At 37.9% G+C, this 17,645-nt stretch overlaps 1 protein-coding gene across 17 annotated transcripts in view; it reads left to right on the plus strand.

The window, feature by feature from the left end:
• Positions 1 to 5,587, plus strand: part of ANKS1B (ankyrin repeat and sterile alpha motif domain containing 1B) — a 437,905-nt gene extending 432,318 nt beyond the window's left edge. For 13 of the 17 annotated variants that reach the window (XM_033010258.2, XM_033010245.2, XM_033010246.2 and 10 more), the window contains 2 exons: positions 2,290 to 2,457; positions 3,676 to 5,587. In XM_033010258.2, coding sequence (XP_032866149.1) covers positions 2,290 to 2,457; positions 3,676 to 3,786 — 279 coding nt within the window. In that variant the 3' untranslated portion in view covers positions 3,787 to 5,587. The other 4 variants (XM_033010256.2, XM_033010247.2, XM_033010257.2 and 1 more) reach the window with 2 other exon arrangements.
• The last annotated feature ends 12,058 nt before the right edge of the window (positions 5,588 to 17,645 follow it).

Below are 17,645 nucleotides of genomic sequence, written 5' to 3' on the forward strand. Positions count from 1 at the left end.
GTTATTAACCATAGAAACACTTACATGTTTCCCATGGCTTTCAGGCTCCAGGCAGGCCTATTCTTTCATTTCACAAACTAAAAAAGAGAACAAATCATAGTGGCTTCTGACGAGATGCAGGACTCAGGCTAGATTTATGGCTCAGCATGGCAAACTCTCTGCTTGTCTGCACTCTTATCTCAGAGCTTTTCAGGTCTGTCTCCCAGTGACCTTTTTGTATGCCACCGGATGGCACATTTTTTCTCCAAGCCATTACTACACCCTGTCCTGTTGATGTATTCCTTAGCAATAATAATGTCCACTGTAGACAATCCTGTCATGATGTAGTATACTAGTTTACTGTCATGACAGCTGATTAAGATGTCTTTAGAATAATATTCTTGTCCTACTAATACACATGCTCCATTTCAAATAAGATTATTGTGTACATTTTTGACAATTATACTCTGTTGGTCTTATTTCCATAGACAGCATTCTGCTAAAAGGCAGGATACTTTGTTATGGTCTCTTTAGTCTTTCATTTATTACTCCACTGGCAAACTGCATCCTCAGTGTTTCTCGGTCCTGGACAGTTTCCTTAAGTTAAAGGGGAGACAATTCGGAGACTACTGCTGTCAAATCGGGCAGACATTTTTATTTGGGAAGCTGTGAAACTTTGGCTAGCTTGCTGTTGTGACTGCAGTCATAAGAGCTGAGAGCGTATCCCACTGGAGGAGTATAATTGTTTTCTGTCTGACCTAACAAAGACCAGAGCTGGCACCTTTATAAGAAGCTCTTATAATGAACTAAATATGCTGAATTTAGCCTATACTAGCTCAGTATAAATGTATGTTAACAAATGGATGGAATATCTTCATAACTGCAGTGAAATTACAGTGTAGGGCATAAAATAAAATGCTTATCCTTTTAAATGTGTTTTAACAACTGAAGGGCAGATAGTGTACTTCCAAGTGTCTTGTATTGCTTTCTGGCTTACTGCAAACTCAGCAGTTAGATTTGTCTAGCTAAAAGAGATATCTCACTTAAAATTATATCAGAAACAAGACAATTTTAAGGGATCACCTAATTTCAAAGCAATTCAGGATTGCTTCCAACTATGGGCTACAGAGGTTGAGGAAGGATAGGGTAACTTTGGAATTACATCAGAGACTTATTAATTATTCCAGGGAGACTATAGGATGTAAGGAGGCAAGCTTCCAGGCTTGCATTTGCTCTGCAGGGGTTCAAAACATTATTGCAAACATAGTACCCGAGAAATAGGCTCTTGTAGGAGCCTAAAAATATATATACCAAAAAAAACCCACAAACCTGAAGAAAAATTACCGTAGAAATTCACTTGTCGTTTACATTAAGGTAAAATTTGAAACTCACAGCTGCTTTTTCATTGATGTAAAGCTACTGAAAAAATATTTATATACTGCTGGTTCCTCATTCATGCTTTATAAACCTTTCAACAGGTTTTCTTCCACATACGCAATGAGAACTTCAAGTATTCTACTTACACCACCGAACTGGTCTTAGTCTTAAGAGCCTGACTACTTTGGTCATGCACACTAACCCCCACCACTTAAAAGAGTCTTCTGACATGCCAGTTTAAGCTCAAACTTTTTTACTTCTAGAAGACGAAACCATGAGAAGGTTTCCCCAGCACTTGAAACACGCATCAAAGCAGAGCGCTGACTTTCATGCGTGCATAGGTGCACCACGTCCCTGAAGCAGAGCACGCCCGCCCAACATTTGCTTTTTGTCCTTTTGGAAGCGTCACCCCAACGCCGCGGCCTCCTCCTGCGCTGTTCGGTGGGAGCACAGGGCCCCCCGAGGCGCACACCCCACGTCGGGCTGCCCGCTCTGGAGGAGGACGGGTCAGCGAGGGGGGGTCTGAAATAGAGCAGGGCTGAAGGTCAGATAGGTGCAGTAGTGCAAGGGGGGTGGGATCCTGAGAGCAGCAGACACGGGGTGAGCTGGGAAAGTGGGGGGGGAGCTTAATGTACTTGTCTGGAAAAGACATGACACACACTCACCCACTCCTGTTTTCATGTTTAGTGAGACAATGTTTTCAAGGTTTTTAGAAGTAATTATTTTGTGTACAATAAACGACATTTACACTGTTTTTAATCAGTGAGAAATCAAATGACAGAGGTAAATATTCCAGCGACTAAGGAAGTTATTACCAGCATGATTTTAATTACTTACTCTACAAATCCCTTCTGTAGACAGTACTACCCCACTTCAGGTATCTGATGATAAGTCAACCTCACTTCAATTTTAACTGTTTTTGTTTTGTTCCAGAATTTAGCTTACGAAATCATTCTTACACTAGGACAAGCATTTGAGGTGGCCTATCAGCTTGCACTACAAGCACGAAAAGGGGGCCATTCTTCAACCCTCCCAGAAAGCTTTGAAAACAAACCCTCCAAACCTATTCCCAAACCACGTGTTAGTATTCGGAAGTCGGTGGTAAGTAGAAGGTAGTCGTGCATGCAAAAAGGCAAAATTCAGCTGTACAATTAAGAGTTGATATACTAGAATCTGTATAAATAAATACAGCTGTTGAGTCAGAAATGCTGCATGTCTGTCGTGCCACCTCTGCTCATCAGCTGGTAGGGTCGGGTCACTGCAGCACAGGCAGCTGTTTTGAACAACTGCTCATTTCAGATCCCTCCAATTTAAGCTATTGCCTGACTAGTGCTGTGCATATGTCTTTGATAGTAATTGCAGATATTTAATTGGTTTGGTCTAATTCCAATCTATTGTGCTTTTTTAAGTGCTGAGGATCACAGCCAATGCATACCTCTAAAACTCCGCAATTCCATGGACTTTGCTGATCTCCTATTGAGAAATTAAAATCCACACCAAACTTGTTTGGTACATGATCACTGCATATGTATCCTAATGAAATTACAAATACAAATAAATTTACTGTTATCTTGTCAGACCAAGCAACTTCTTTTCTTACTCTTTTTTTTTTTTTAAACCTGCAGCAGACCCTCCTATTCCAAAACTAGCATTCAATATACCTTCTCAGTATTTGTTTTGGAGTCCCAAGCTCCTAAGAATGCAAGCTCATTGGAGCCTACATGTTGATTGTCTTTAGAGTGCCATTTCTGAAGTGCATAGATGACAGAGAAATACTCTCTTATGATACAGCTTTTACAAAAATTATGAAGACTATTTTAAATCAAGTGAGAATACCGGCACAGGGTGGGGGGGTGGGGGCGAAAGGGGAAAAAATGACTGCACGTTGTATCATATTCAGTGGTTATAAAGTAAGAACCGTACTCTGTGATATTTAATGATTGGATGAGAGGAAGGGGAAAAAATGTATGACTGTACACTTTGTCATCCATTGCCACAGAATCTTCCTCCATAAAATTTTAAGAAAGACCATTTCCTGATGCCATCATCTGTCTCAGTAGCAAAAGGACTTCTCAGGATCAAGCATGGCTTTGACGAACTATGATGCCCTGTAGCTTGGGGGTAGACACAGCTCTGATCTAAACAGGAAAAAGAGGGCAACCGTGGGTACGTGGGAGTGTAGACCACCGCACTGGCTGCTGTAGGACTTTGTCGATACAGGATTTGTTCTGTGTTCTATTCGCTTAAGGAAAAAACTTCTTCTAGAAATGCTGTGCGCAGAGATGGTAACCCGTCTGTATGTTTGCGTTTGTCTTAAAGCAGATAGATCCATCTGAGCAAAAGACTCTTGCGAATCTACCATGGATTGTTGAACCTGGACAAGAAGCCAAAAGAGGCATTAATACCAAGTATGAAACTACAATTTTCTGATACAAAACTGTCCCCCTGTTCCTTGTTGTGCCTTGCACGCCAAGCAGTCACAGCACAGCCTTTCCTTTATGGCAACGTTTCAATCCAGCAGAGAGGAAGACTGCACTGTATGAGTGGCCTTGTAACTAACAAAAAAGGCTGACAGTCATTTCTGGTGATGTTCTTCTTCCTGCAGCACTGACAGAAGAATGACACTATATGAAGACTTTTAAAATTACAGTCCACAAGAGGAGTGAGAAACCTTATTTTTCACGCAGTTCTCCCTTGTGACTCTGCCACAGTGCTTTCTTTGATTTCTTCTTTTAGAATTCTACTTTTTAAAGAAAAAAAAACCACAAGGTCTCTAAACTAACACTAATGCTGCCTACGAGTAGAATATTTGATTGGTTTTTTTATTTAAATCTTGGCAGTTTTTAATTGAAATAGAACCAGAATTAATAAATAGAGTATTTGTGAAACCACTGAATTCATTAATAATTACTGTGTTGAATAAAAAACTCATTAAAGTGACAAGAAATTAGGCACCCTGATTTCTGTGTGCACTGGTTTTATATGTAATCATTGGTGTCCTTTGATCCTCTACAGAAATAGGAACCTCTTGCATTGTAACAAAGGATCAGAGTTTTATGAAGGGTTAGAAAAAGGTATTAATAATGCACAGAAAACGTTTATTAGATATTTTTATGGAAGAGAAGTACTATAGGAAAACATATGAATATTTATGGAAGGAAGCCAGATTAATTATGACAAATATTGTTTATTTTAAAGTTAAGTAAACCACTGCTATTGCAGCATTATGAAAATTATAAGAGTTGTAGCATCAGTGCACTGGATGTTCCGTGTGATCAGTCTGGAATGAAAGTGGAATGGTCATTCTACTACACCTACATATAGTTTATGCAGTTCAACATTGCTATAGCCATGAATTCTACTTGTATTTTTAAAAAATAATCTCAGTGGTTCTAAAATAAGTCAAAACCATGGATTTTGCTATCAAGATTTGTGTCACAGAAAGCTTGTTTGGAAGAGTGTTGATAAAATTCTGCTGCAAAAACATTTTCTAAGTAAAAATAGTGAGAAAAAGAAAAAAATTCCAAAGTAATAAAAATGTTTTCATGGAACAAAATAGTTAAGCATTTGCTTAATATTTGATTAAATAAGATTTACTTACATTTTCTTTGAAGTGTTTTAATTTTTTTAATGTCTGTGGAGTATTTGTATAATACCATGATGTATATTTATGTAGAACTGAAATTATAACAGTACAAATATCACTATAGGAGAAAAATGACATTTTAACGTATATTGTTCTATCCAGTCAAATTGTGAATCATTTTGAAGTTCATTATAGAGATATTGATAAATTGTGTGGTTGTCTTAATGTTTTTTTATTATTATTTCATATCCAGCTGAGGTTTTCAGTTAGAATCATCAGTTGGTAAATTCCAAAATAATTGAACTTGGCTTAAACCTGATAATTGTATATGGTTTAGTTAAACCTAATCATAGCGCTGAGTGATGACATACTTTTAATACAGTATTCAATTTACTTGAACAAAATAGTTCCTTGTACATATTTTTGCCTATTCACTGTTGATATGTACGTAGTCAACTGACAGTAAAAAAATAACACTTAAAATATGGTACCAAAAGGAAAATTGTATAGGAGAACAGTAAATAGTAGCCTCACTGCAACAAATACTTATGTAAATATGCTTGGGCTTCCAGTTATAAATTTTGTAATTTTGTCATTTATTTATATCCTATAAAAGCACACAAAATAAAATGAAGTTGTACAGTCCCAGTTCTTTTTGCATCATTTTATCATTGTTAAAGGAAATAAGGGGCCTGATCCAGAGGATACTGAAATTGGTGAAAGGTCTTCCCACTCCCTTCCCTTGATTTCACTGGGCTGTGGATCTTGTTCCACACAAACCCAGGCATTGCTGTGGAGATGGTTTTGGTTTAGAATACAGATTTTGTTTACAGGTGGTAAATACTTCACACTTTAAAGTCCTTAATTACTTTGTTCTTTGGTGCACTACTGACCTCCCATATTTGATCGCAACCTGTAAAGACTCGCACAGGGAGTTATGTTAAAACACATTCACTACAGGCACCAAAAGTACAAAGTGTCCAGATTTTCAGGCTATAAAACTGGGGCACCTCTTGTGTAGCTGAACAACCCCTAAAATTAAAGGATGAGACAGAAGTTGCAACACAACTCTAAGCAGATTTAAGGGAAAGGAGAGAAACAACAGGAAGAACTGGCAACTTGAAGGAGGAATTTGATGTAGGCTCATCAAAGAGATGTCAAGCAGGTAAGGTGGCACGGTAAGCAGCTGAACTTGTTTGGGAGAGATAATTGGGGCAAAAGAGACTGAGACAGATGAAAGACTGGTGGCGCAGGGAATGAGTATGAGCAGAAAAGTTTTGGGATGAAGTGAGGCAGTGAACAATTGGATCCCCCCACAGCAGACATAAATTGAAACTGGAAGGAGAGATAAGAATTAACAAGCATAAGGCATTTCTGTATTTGCAGAAACATTGGATTTTAAAGGGAAACATTTCCCTCACTTACTGATAGTAGTGTAAGCTAGCTGGAGAGAAGTCCATTGGGTCCCCTCTGGCATGGGACAGTGGTTCAGCATTCCTTTCTTCAGATCCAGATGTGCAAACCTGCCACAATTGAAACCAATTACCATTTTACTTTTTAGTCCTTTTTTGGTCAAGGTGATTGTCCATTCAAGTTCCTAGTACGCTGGAAGTGTGTGGGCAGTAAGGGGACAATAGTCAGTCTTAAAAGTGATGGTAGGGGAAAAGCCAGACACCTCCAAAGCATCAGAATGTGAGGAAAATGGCTATTCTTGACCTCCGGTCAAGGTAAGAGGGAAGCAGAGGCAGACAAGGAGTGTATGTGAATAAAGTGGAGCATTTGGATGTTGCAAAACCAGGAATTGATTGCAACAACTGCCTTACACTGTGAGGGTCAAGAACAGGCAAGAGAGATGACATGAAAGTAGACTGCATGTGACACGAGAAGATGAAGATTGGAATCTTTAAAATGAAGTAAGTGTGGGTGACAAAGTATTTTGAGAATTATTTGGGTCATGAGGGCTCCAATATGCAAGGTAAAAAAGCAGCTGCTGTAAGAAGGCTTAAAGACTGGAGAAACTCCTGAGGAACCGATGGGGAAATTCTGTGTTGTAGAGGTGGAGGGTTTCCTAAAACAGGTGGATTTCGGACTGGACATAGTGACTACTCCAACCTGGCCTGCTTTTTATTAAAAGCCAGAGGAGCTACTGCTCACAGCTGGCAGGAGGAGAACGCATATCTGGTTCTGGTATTCTTGGTATTCTGCCAATAAATTCATGAGGCTGCTTCTCTTGCAGAAGCACAGTGTTACACACATACCTTGCAGTTTGAAGGCAACATCTTGGCATCAAAAACTGGCATGGCCATGAGATGGTGACCACTGGGAAGAGAATTAGCAGGTCATGAAGAAGGTTGTGTCAGTCCTTTGGAAAAGAAAGCAGCATGCTAGACAACTAACAAACTTTCACATCCAACTGTGAAATAATTTATAGCTTCCGTTCTAGATTAAAGCAGGCAGCTTGTGCCATGTGCACAAGTCTCATTTCATTTTGCCCTAGATTTCTTTCAATGTGTGCTGTTCAGCTGTCCCACTTCACACTTCACTGGAGGATGATGTCTAAGATGTCATCAAGACAACAGTCTAGAAATAGTAACTTCAACTGTCTCCAAACTACCATCCCAGAGAACAAATGGCTACAGAAAACCTGTGTGGCAGTGACAAGCGTGTAAGTGAAAGGCATGGCATAAGGAGTAGAGACAATATTTAGATGTGGGCACTTGTCTAAGAAGAGGGATATCCATTATCTCAGGTAAAAAGACAAGCTGAAGAGAGTGGGAGAAAAAAGGACTCTACTTGCAGGAAACATTGACAGGATTTTCAGCTCACTGGAAAGCACAGGGGGATGATGCTCAGGCTTCTACTGAAAAGCTTTGTAACTGTTTAGTACTCTGACACTTCTTTAGGTGAACCAACGTCTTTGCTAAACTGGCAAACTGATCATACTGCTATCAAGTTCACCCTTGAATGCACTAGTGTTAGTTCACTTTCACACCTGTGAGCTGACAACACAAGCTAGGCAGAGGCTGATCACAAGCTCAGATAAGTGAAACAAAACATGCTAGATCCACTTGCAGCCAGAGTTCACACTAGGATGTAGATTTTGTAGAAGTGGTGGGTGATTTCCTTCCTACTGACTAGGCAGTCACACTCATCCTCATTACGATCCCAAATTCAACCAGCCAAAAAGCTCTGTCCTATTGAAAAGGCAGAAGAGGGAAATCAGGGAAATGGCCTAAGGTCCTTGCCTTCCAGGAAGGATATGCTCCAGATGCAGAAATGGGAAACAGCACGGCCATGCCTGGCTCCAGCTCTTGTGCAATACTGCAGGCAAACTTCTCTCCAGTCCTATTTAACATTTATATGCATTTGCTAGTGCCACGTCCTTCAACTCTTCTGCTCTGGAAGTCAGGTACTTAGATATCTTTGAGAATGTGGGTCTGGGTAAAGTGGTAATAACTAGACAGACAAAAATACTATCATCCGTATGCAAACAAGGCAAAATTCTCTCTCTCTCACCTCTTGCCACCAAGAGCTTGGAAAACTACTTTTTCTATCAATCAAGAAAGCTGAATTCAAAACACTTTACAACCACATAAGGAAAAGTAAAGCTTAGACAGAAACTGAGGGCCTTAGACCTCTTCCTCACACATAGAAAATATATCACAGATTTAATGTCATAAGCTCACTTAATTGTAAGATACATGCCTTTTTGTCTTCTTTTTTTTAAACATGGCAATTCCTACTGTTACGTCATTAGAACAACTGCTCAGATTCTCCAGATACTTATCCAAAGCTAAATTTCTTCTAATATTGAATCCTTTTAAAAAACAAAATGAAAAATTCATGCACAATGTTAAGGGTGAGTCAGTGCTTGAGAGAACATGTCCAGATTTCAAGGCAGTATATTTGTTATCATCTTTCCTAAACACATAATAGGAAACCCAGAAAGTCAGGGTAAGACAAAGGAAATGGCAATACGCTCCAGTATAGAGAATACCCAAAGAGCATTAACTTTATCCTATAGTGACACCATGAGGAAAAAAAGAAATAGACTACACTAATTTTTAAAATGCATTAGAGACAGTGCAGTCTTCATTCTTCTGCTTGTGACTATTGGATAATGATAATTTCTAGGCTGCAAAATTAAGGGCTTGGGCATGTTCTAAGCAAAAATATCCTAATGCATATAATTGAGGCTAGCATAACATTTCTTGAGTTTATGTTGCAAAGATTAATATTTTTTTCAAGTTATCTTTATATATTTATACAGTTATATAATGACTGGAAGGTATCAGTGATGGATTAGGTGAACAATTCTGTGGTGGATTTGAGTGATTCTACTGAAACCTCCAAGTATCTGAGAATGCTGTGCATGAGTGGAGGTTAATATGAAAAGATATTAGATTATTCACCATGGCCATCTCTCTGTCACAGCCATTACATTTCACACAGCTATACTTTTGTAAAGCTTCAAGAATTACCTAGGCCAAATACCTCAAACCTAGAAAATTAAACTGATTGCTACAAGAAGTAAAAAAAAAAAAAAAGAGACTACTAAGGTGCATTCATTATCCCCAGCCCCTGATGTGGCAGGAAAGCCCTTAGGTGAGAAGTACCTATGTAATTCCAGCTGGTGATACACAGGGCCTGCCCCCTATACTACATTAAGTGATGGGGAAAGGAAAGATATCCCTGCCAATCTGACTTGGGGGAAATCTCTTCCCCAGCCAGAAGTCTAGTCATAACATGATGTAGTCTGAACAGAAACTGCACTAAGAAAACAAAAAGATGAATACATGTCTCACCTGAAGGCACAGCTAACCTGTGTTCAATACTGCACTTCCTAAAGCAGCCAACCTCAGAGGAAGGTGGAAAGATTTAAAGGTCAAATGATACAGTACAAGAGTGAAGATCTTCCTGATCCACAGATGACCAATAAACCCCCAAAATCTTAGTATTTCATTACAGTCACTCTTCTAGCACAGACTATGCAGACCTGGGACAAGGAACTTTATCAGAGGGTTTCATATGTGCCTTGCTGTACCTATTTTTGGGTGAGACATGCAAAGCCAGGGAATAAAGGTTTTAGCTTTATAATAATCCGTAACATTTGAAGCATATAGAACAGCTGGGCGCATTTAAGTTGAAACTGAATGTTTTTCTGAGATGTTTGTTTAGACTGTACTGTGTAGAGAAGCAGAAATTGAGAACTAATTCCCTTGCTTTACATGATGTTACAAGGTGTTTTTCAATTCCAGCCAGTAGAACTTATTCTTTTGTCATATCAGCCAGGCTGAAATGTCCTGCATCTCTCCCACACCTCACTAACGGGTCACTTTTCAGCCGTCCCTCCAATTCAACAAAACAAATTCAACTCAGACTTTATACTGCAAGACTTTTGCCCAGCCGATGGTCACTTTTTGTGGTCCTCTTCTAAATTTTGGTTGAATCCATTTTGTCCCCGAAATACAAATACCGGAGCTCTATGCCCTACTCCAGCTTGTCTTATTAATGAAGCACATAGATCACTTCCTCCCTCCTTCAAGATAGAGCCTCTTTAAGTACCCACGAGCCCTATTTATGTACTACTGCAGACACTCTGGAGTTTGTATGGATGATACCATCCACTTCCATTTCCACACCACCATTTTCAAGATGGTCTCACTGGCATTCTGAAGTCCACTATGTATGACAAAGCTATACTTTGTCCGTAAGGTAACAAAACCATGTTGTTGGATATTGAAAGCAGACACACATCATATTGTGATAGCTACTTACTCTTGCGATTCATCCTTTAGCCAATTTATATAATCAATAGCATTGTCATCAAAGGTTTTATAGATATCTGGCAAAGACATTAAATAACACTGTCCCAATAATGTGACCCATATTTTAATCCATCTAATATGTTCTCTATCAATGCTATAGAATAGAAGCTCTTTTAAAAGAAAACATTGAGTGATAATAAATCAAATTCCCTAAAGAAAACCAAAATTCATGTATCGACACTGATGGGTTTAAAAAAACAAAAATCACAAGCAAAACAATTAGAAATCTGTCAGCAATATTTGCTGAAACCAGTCTCTCATAAAACCACAACAATCAGCAATGCCCAGAAAAACGCTATGATGTTCAAAGTAGACTGTACTTTTCCATATAACCTTAAATCTGTCATCCTACTGTTTTACTCAGGACTGACTGCATGTTAGTAGTTGCCTTGGTCATCTCTTTCAAAACACTAGAATCCATGATTTACAATTCTTTATAAATTTCTCATTTTTTCAAGACATGATAAATTTTACCAGTCATGATTGAGAGGATGTTTCATCTTACCCATCTCAGAAATCTGTCTATTTATTGTTTGTACTTGCTGATTCAAAACTCCTTAGTTTGAACAAATGCATCCTTGCACCTGTTCTGTTAAGATTATAAACTTCCTATCCCTGTGATTAATATATTGCAAGTATTTTGTCTTTCCAACATCATATTTCACAACTGTGTCACTGTGATCAGTGGAATAAGCTATTTTTTATTCATTGCAATGGTTTAATGACCTCTCATTTACTTTGGGTATTGATATTTCATTCATTGGTGTACAAATCAGTAGCTCCTATACTTTACTTTGTCATTTCCACTCTAAAATATCGTAAACTTCTCCTAATATATTCATCTGTGTTTCACTGCAGCTTCTACACTTATTTTTAAGGGATGTCACATAATATCTCATTCAGTGGGTTTTGTGGTGTTTGTTTTTGTTTGTTTTGGGGGGTTTTGTTTTTTGTTTTTTGTTTTTCCACATCTGCAGAACTGTGACCTCCTTGGACCCCTCTCAATGATTCCCAGCTTTAACACATCCTACATTACATCTATTTCCCATCTATGCCAAAACATTGTTTTGCTGGAATGATTCCAAATCTATACCTCCCTGAATGAGGTGAGACCCTGTTATACAAGGAATATGCAAGCAAAGTACGATCAGTGACAGCTGGAAAACTGCTATTTTTTACACATTGAATCTGATTTCATAATTTGATTTCATAATAAAGATTTCATAAAGGTTTGCTTTTCAAGAATGTCTCTGCTGATCCAGAGCCAAGTGTGTGGGTGTTTTTCATCTTGCTGTGGTTGATTTAACTTGTAAAAAGGAGACTTAACTTCCTCTCTATATTTTCTTTCAATTACATAAACATTCCTGTGAACAAGTTGGTAAGAATTTATGACAGATTTAGAGCTGCCTGGTGATAATTTATGAATACTTTATGTTGGCCTGATTACTGAAATGTTTGTTATATGGCTTCACTTGTTTAATGTAGAAAGAACCTGTCAGGAAAAAACAACTCTGAAAGGGAAGGATAGATTAAGGTACCCAGTTTTCAAAGTCCACTCAGTTCTCAAGGAAAAATGACAGAATTATCTGAATATCCTATTCAAAATAGACTCTAAAACTGGCTTAGAGGAAGAAAAAGCAAAGTCCAAGAATCCGCAAGAGCAAAGCTTGTATTTCAAATGGAAAACAAAAAGTGCTTAACTGTTAGCAAAAGTACTGTTTCTGTCAGTCACTGTACAAACGCCACCATTGGAACTACACCTTTTCCTTCAACATGCCACTGATCTCTGATTACCACTTAAATTTTGTCTTTACATCCTCTGGGGAAGAATTTTTGCAGTCCTCCCATTTGGACCAACTCCTTGGGTTCACGATACCTAATTCAGCTCTCCTTGCTTTGAAGTTTTGACTGTTTAACAACTTCCAATGTTTCCCTTCAAGGAATCTCAGCAGCCATGAACAGACAGTCACTTTAGCAATAAAAAAAAAAATATCTCAATGTGGTCATTTCCATAGGGAAACCCACTTTGTTAGAACTCAAACATTTCACAAAACACATTCAAAATAAAAGATGCCCAAGCTCAAAGCCCCTCACTGCTTATCATAGTTATCAATTCCAATTTAGACATCCAAACTGCTTTTGTGAGAAAGAAGAATATATCAAAGTTAAGACCTCTTGTACTTCTGCTAACTGCTCAAAGTATTCACTGTGATAAAATTCTCATTTTCTGGATAGGTTTCTGCTTAACAAAACAAACACACAGGCAGATACATAGTATTATCCTAAAATAATTTCTCAGTCATGACAGGACTCAAATAAGGAGCGAAATAAGTAATGCAAAATGGAGGTACAAGTTGCATGACCTGAACTCACTGTGATTTAATTTTTGAAAAGCAGGAGATGTAATATGTATGCAAACTAAAAATATAATATATAGGAAGGATTATCATTTTTAGAGGTGATCTTAATTTCCTAGATTCACATTTTAGCAAAAAAAAAAAAAAATGCAATATGATGCATAATACACTTATCTAACAGCTTGTTAAAGATCATTCTTTTTCACTAATACACACTGAAGAAACCAGAGAGATCCCGAACGTGAACTGAGAAAATGCTCCATTCCACAGAGCCACATTGTGATAAAAGATAGCGAATTACAACTTTGCTCCAGCAAATCTTCCCCTAACATTGCTAGTACTAGAACCCTGAAGAGTAGAACCCCCCAATTACAAGTGGGATGACAATAGTAACTAACAACTAAAGATGAGACGTAATGAGGGGTAAAGCAGCTTGAGAAACCACAAACTGTAAAGAGTTCCACAGCTAGCAGAAGTTTAAGAGGACAAATAGACCATAACTTCAAGGAACAGACTTTTTTTAACATGTCTACCATAACCAAAAGTGTAACCCTTTAAACAAAGGTATTTCTGGAAAAAGGAGATAAAACAATCAAAGCTGGTACACTTGTAGCTTATTGCCATCTACTGTGTTTAATATATTTTTAACCAAATTTAAATGGTCAAGATATGTGATGAAGAAAATTCCAGGTCACGTGCAAAGTCATTTGAATTGTACCCATCTCTGGCAGGTATTCACTGTTTCAGTCTTTCAGTGAAAAACAAACTATTCTTCCACAGATTCAGTCTGACCACTTACCATTCTTCTTTTCAAATGAGTGTGTAACCAGAAGACCTACTTCAAATCCAGTGCTTCAGACTACAAAAAAAAAAACAGCTGCTGAGTCAGAACAGCAATTTAATAGCTGAATCTTTGATACTATAGAAAGAAAAAAAAAATTACTATCATCTGCTCTATAATTTTTCAGCTGAACAAAACCACAACTGGTTGGCTTTGAGAAATTGAGTGCAACATCTACAAGACATTTAAAATATTTCTTTAGATGCTTTGAAAATTCAGATGCAACCAGGTGACAGTTTTTCACGCTATTATTAAACATACTCAAATAGAGGTAAAATTAAACCAACATTTAATCTGTTCAAACTCTTTGAAACTGTTCCTCCTCACATTTCCCAGTTCTGAAGTTTAAGTCACATATTGATACGACCTCTTCCCCACATTTCCTTCAATTTCATTTGTACAGATGGAAACATATAATGCATAATTACTATCCTGAACTGAAAATAAATAAACTCCACAGCATATTGGAAGAAATCATGCAAAAACATTAAGAAATTTAGGAGCTACCAACTTGTGCAAGTATATATTACATCATTACTATTTAGGTGCTGAGTGCTCAAGCATCAAGACATGACTATCAGCTCCAGATTGGATTTTTTAAAGCAAAATGTTTGATCTGTATTTAGAGACAAATTTCCACTGACCTATGCCTATGTCCGTTCATTCATCTATTCTCTACTAAAATATTTCCCCTCCTCCCCCCCAAAATAAACCAACCCCCAAAAAACCCCATCACAAACCAAAAATTGTTAAAAAGACCAAACTCTAAGCATTGCCAAATCTCACATTAAAAATTCGCCAGTCTTCTCATGTCATGTTGTTAAACCACAAGTATATTTTTCAATGTTTCCTTAATCTTTTTTTCCTGCACTACTTCTGCCAAGGAGCTTATAAACAACAACCATTACTGAACATAGTATTAAAAGATGAATTTAAGTGGTTTGAACTGGGAAGAGCAGAAAGAAATGTCTCTGTCATTGTGTCTCTGGGACCAGAAAGCTTGCTCTCAGGGCATGACAAGACTCAGCTTTCTTAGCACTGGAGTAAGAGTTTGAACTATCGGGCTACAAAGTCTTAACACACATAAACCTGAACATTGACTCTAGTGAGGAAGAGGAGTATGGATCAATTACTAGTATCTTCAGAGAATATTACAGACAAATAATGAGATTTTTAGAACTACAGGAGATCCCTGCTCTTGTTTGCTGGAAAGCGTATCTATAGAAATTAAATTTGCTATACAATTAGTGAAAAACAATTTTAAAACTCTATTGCTTTAGAAACATGAGTAATGTTATAAAAACATGAAAAACAAAATACCATTTTTTAAAGTTAAGTACTAAGCATACGTTATGTGCATTTATGCATTAGATATTACACATGCTTTACCCAAACAACATCATATTTACTTTTCCACAGCTGGATTGGGTAAATTTGTCCTTGCCTCATTTTGAGTAGTTTTAATTATTATTTTCAAAATTCATCTGAGTTCATCTTATTAGAGAAATTGGTCAAAGCTTAAAAAAAAAATAAATAAAAATCAGAGGGACACAAATAAACTGAAAAAAGTAAATAGAAGAAATGAAAAATACCACACACATGAACACACAGAATCCATTTGTTGAATCCTAAGTATGTACTCAGGTGATCCCTTGAGTACAGAACAAGAATCTTCTCTAGCCTGAAGGACTTGAATCTAATGGCTTGTTGCTTGTCATATGTACAATATATGGTTTGTGAAATGGAAACAAGCACAGGAAGCTTATTTGTTTACAGTCAGGCCCCAAGAGAGAAACTGCCTATTGAAACACTTACCAGATACTTCAGCTTTCTCATCCTCTTGAATAAACACACATATGCCACTTGAATGTTTCAACTAGTCAAACCATCACACAGTTGTGCTATATCCCACAAGTATAACTGTAGGAGATGATATAGGAAGTGCTGAACTTGTCAATAACAGATGCAGGCTGAAAAGCTTACTCCTTTAAACTCACTGGATCTTTTAGGATGCACCCTAACATCCCAGCTTAGGCCTCTTTAAATCTGGTTGCAAGGTTTCTCATAAAAAGCCCCCTTAGAAGAAAGGTGTGCATTAAGTTAATTTGAAAAAAAAAACAAACCTCAAAACTCAAGAAAACCCAACACCCATCCTCCAAACCCTCTTCTCATATGAAGTCCCCTTAGAAGAAAGGTGTTCATTAAGTTAATTTGAAAAAAAAAAAAAAAAAAAACAAAAAAAAAACAACTCAAAACCCAAGACCCAACACCCATCTCCCAAACCCTCCACTCCTCACCCCTCCAAATAAAACCCCACACCAACATGCAAACACATGGATAGCAGTACACTGCACATCAGCTTTGGAAGTGCTGAAAAATATGTCAACCTACTGCAGAGTTCATGCCACAAACAAGCCTAGTCTCAGCTTAACATTTTACTGCATATTGGAAGTGCCAGTGACTGTGCCCCATTCCTAGTTTGAAAGAGCAAAGTGAAACTGAGCACAAAAATCACACTGACAGTGTTCTGAGTATCTGGCACACTCCCTGTTCTTCCAACCAGTAAGGTTCATTTGGCTTCTGCTCTTCTTGAAATCACAATGGAAATAAGGCATCCCAAGTCCTCAGAGCTCTTGGGCATCATCATCACCATCTACGAGCCCAGATAAATTTCTGTCTTTGTAGTAGACAGAAGAGGGAATAAAGCAAAATGTGGACAAATACACCTGAGTGTGTGCTACTGGAGGGAAACACCAGAAAGCGTCTCTCACTGAGAGACCCCTCGGGATTGGCACGGCACCTGTGCTTGCTACAGAGGAGAAAGGGCAACCGAACAGTTCAGTAAGGGGTTCACGTTCTACTAACAATTCAAAGAACATACTGGAATTCTCTGTGACCTTCTAGTGTTCCAGATTTAGGGCCTTCTTGAAGATAGGGCAGAATGGCCTCCCTGCAATGTTTCGCGCGAGGAGGGCAGAAGAAATCACCTGAGTCAGACTGCTTTCTCAGCTCGGCTTTGCCTTGAAACCTGCAAAGGTATCAGCTTCTGTAAAACACCTCAGGAAAGCAAAGACAAGGTCACAGACTGTTGTAGCTAGATAAAACCTGGGGATCTGGGTCCCATACACAGACTTCACTAAAACACCGGAGAAAAAAAAAAATCAGCAATTTAAACTCCCTATTACAGAATGCTGTGTAACTGCATCATTTTCTAAGGGAGACAGAATAATTTTGGGATAGAGGATGTTCCTCTACTGTCCACAGGTTACCAGTTCCAGCTCTATCCATACACTCCAGCACTACAAGAGATCTATAAAGCTTCACATGAAGAAACCTCAGGCAATAACTGCTGTTGTATTTCAAATGACTGTGTAAGGTAAGAAAAGGTAAAGGGGAACACTGTAGTTAAGGGAATGGTATAATTCAAGGCAATATAAAGCATCCTCTTAAGCAACCGTATTGCATGCGGGTATAATTACTTGTTAATAAAGGAAAGAGAAAAAAGATTTGTTAAAGAGCTATAGGTCTAATTGCCCAAATGAAGAGACTCAAAACTTCTACAGAAAATGGTAGGCATCGTTAATAGGAAGTATACCTAGAAATTGTTTACATAAAAGCATATTATAATTTCATTTAAAGAACTATATAAAATTGGTAATGCTCATTAGTTAAATTTG

This window comes from Tyto alba, unplaced genomic scaffold (genome assembly GCF_018691265.1).
Source record: "Tyto alba isolate M040663 unplaced genomic scaffold, T.alba_DEE_v4.0 Super-Scaffold_2, whole genome shotgun sequence".
In the NCBI taxonomy this organism is placed as follows: Eukaryota; Metazoa; Chordata; class Aves; order Strigiformes; family Tytonidae; genus Tyto; species Tyto alba.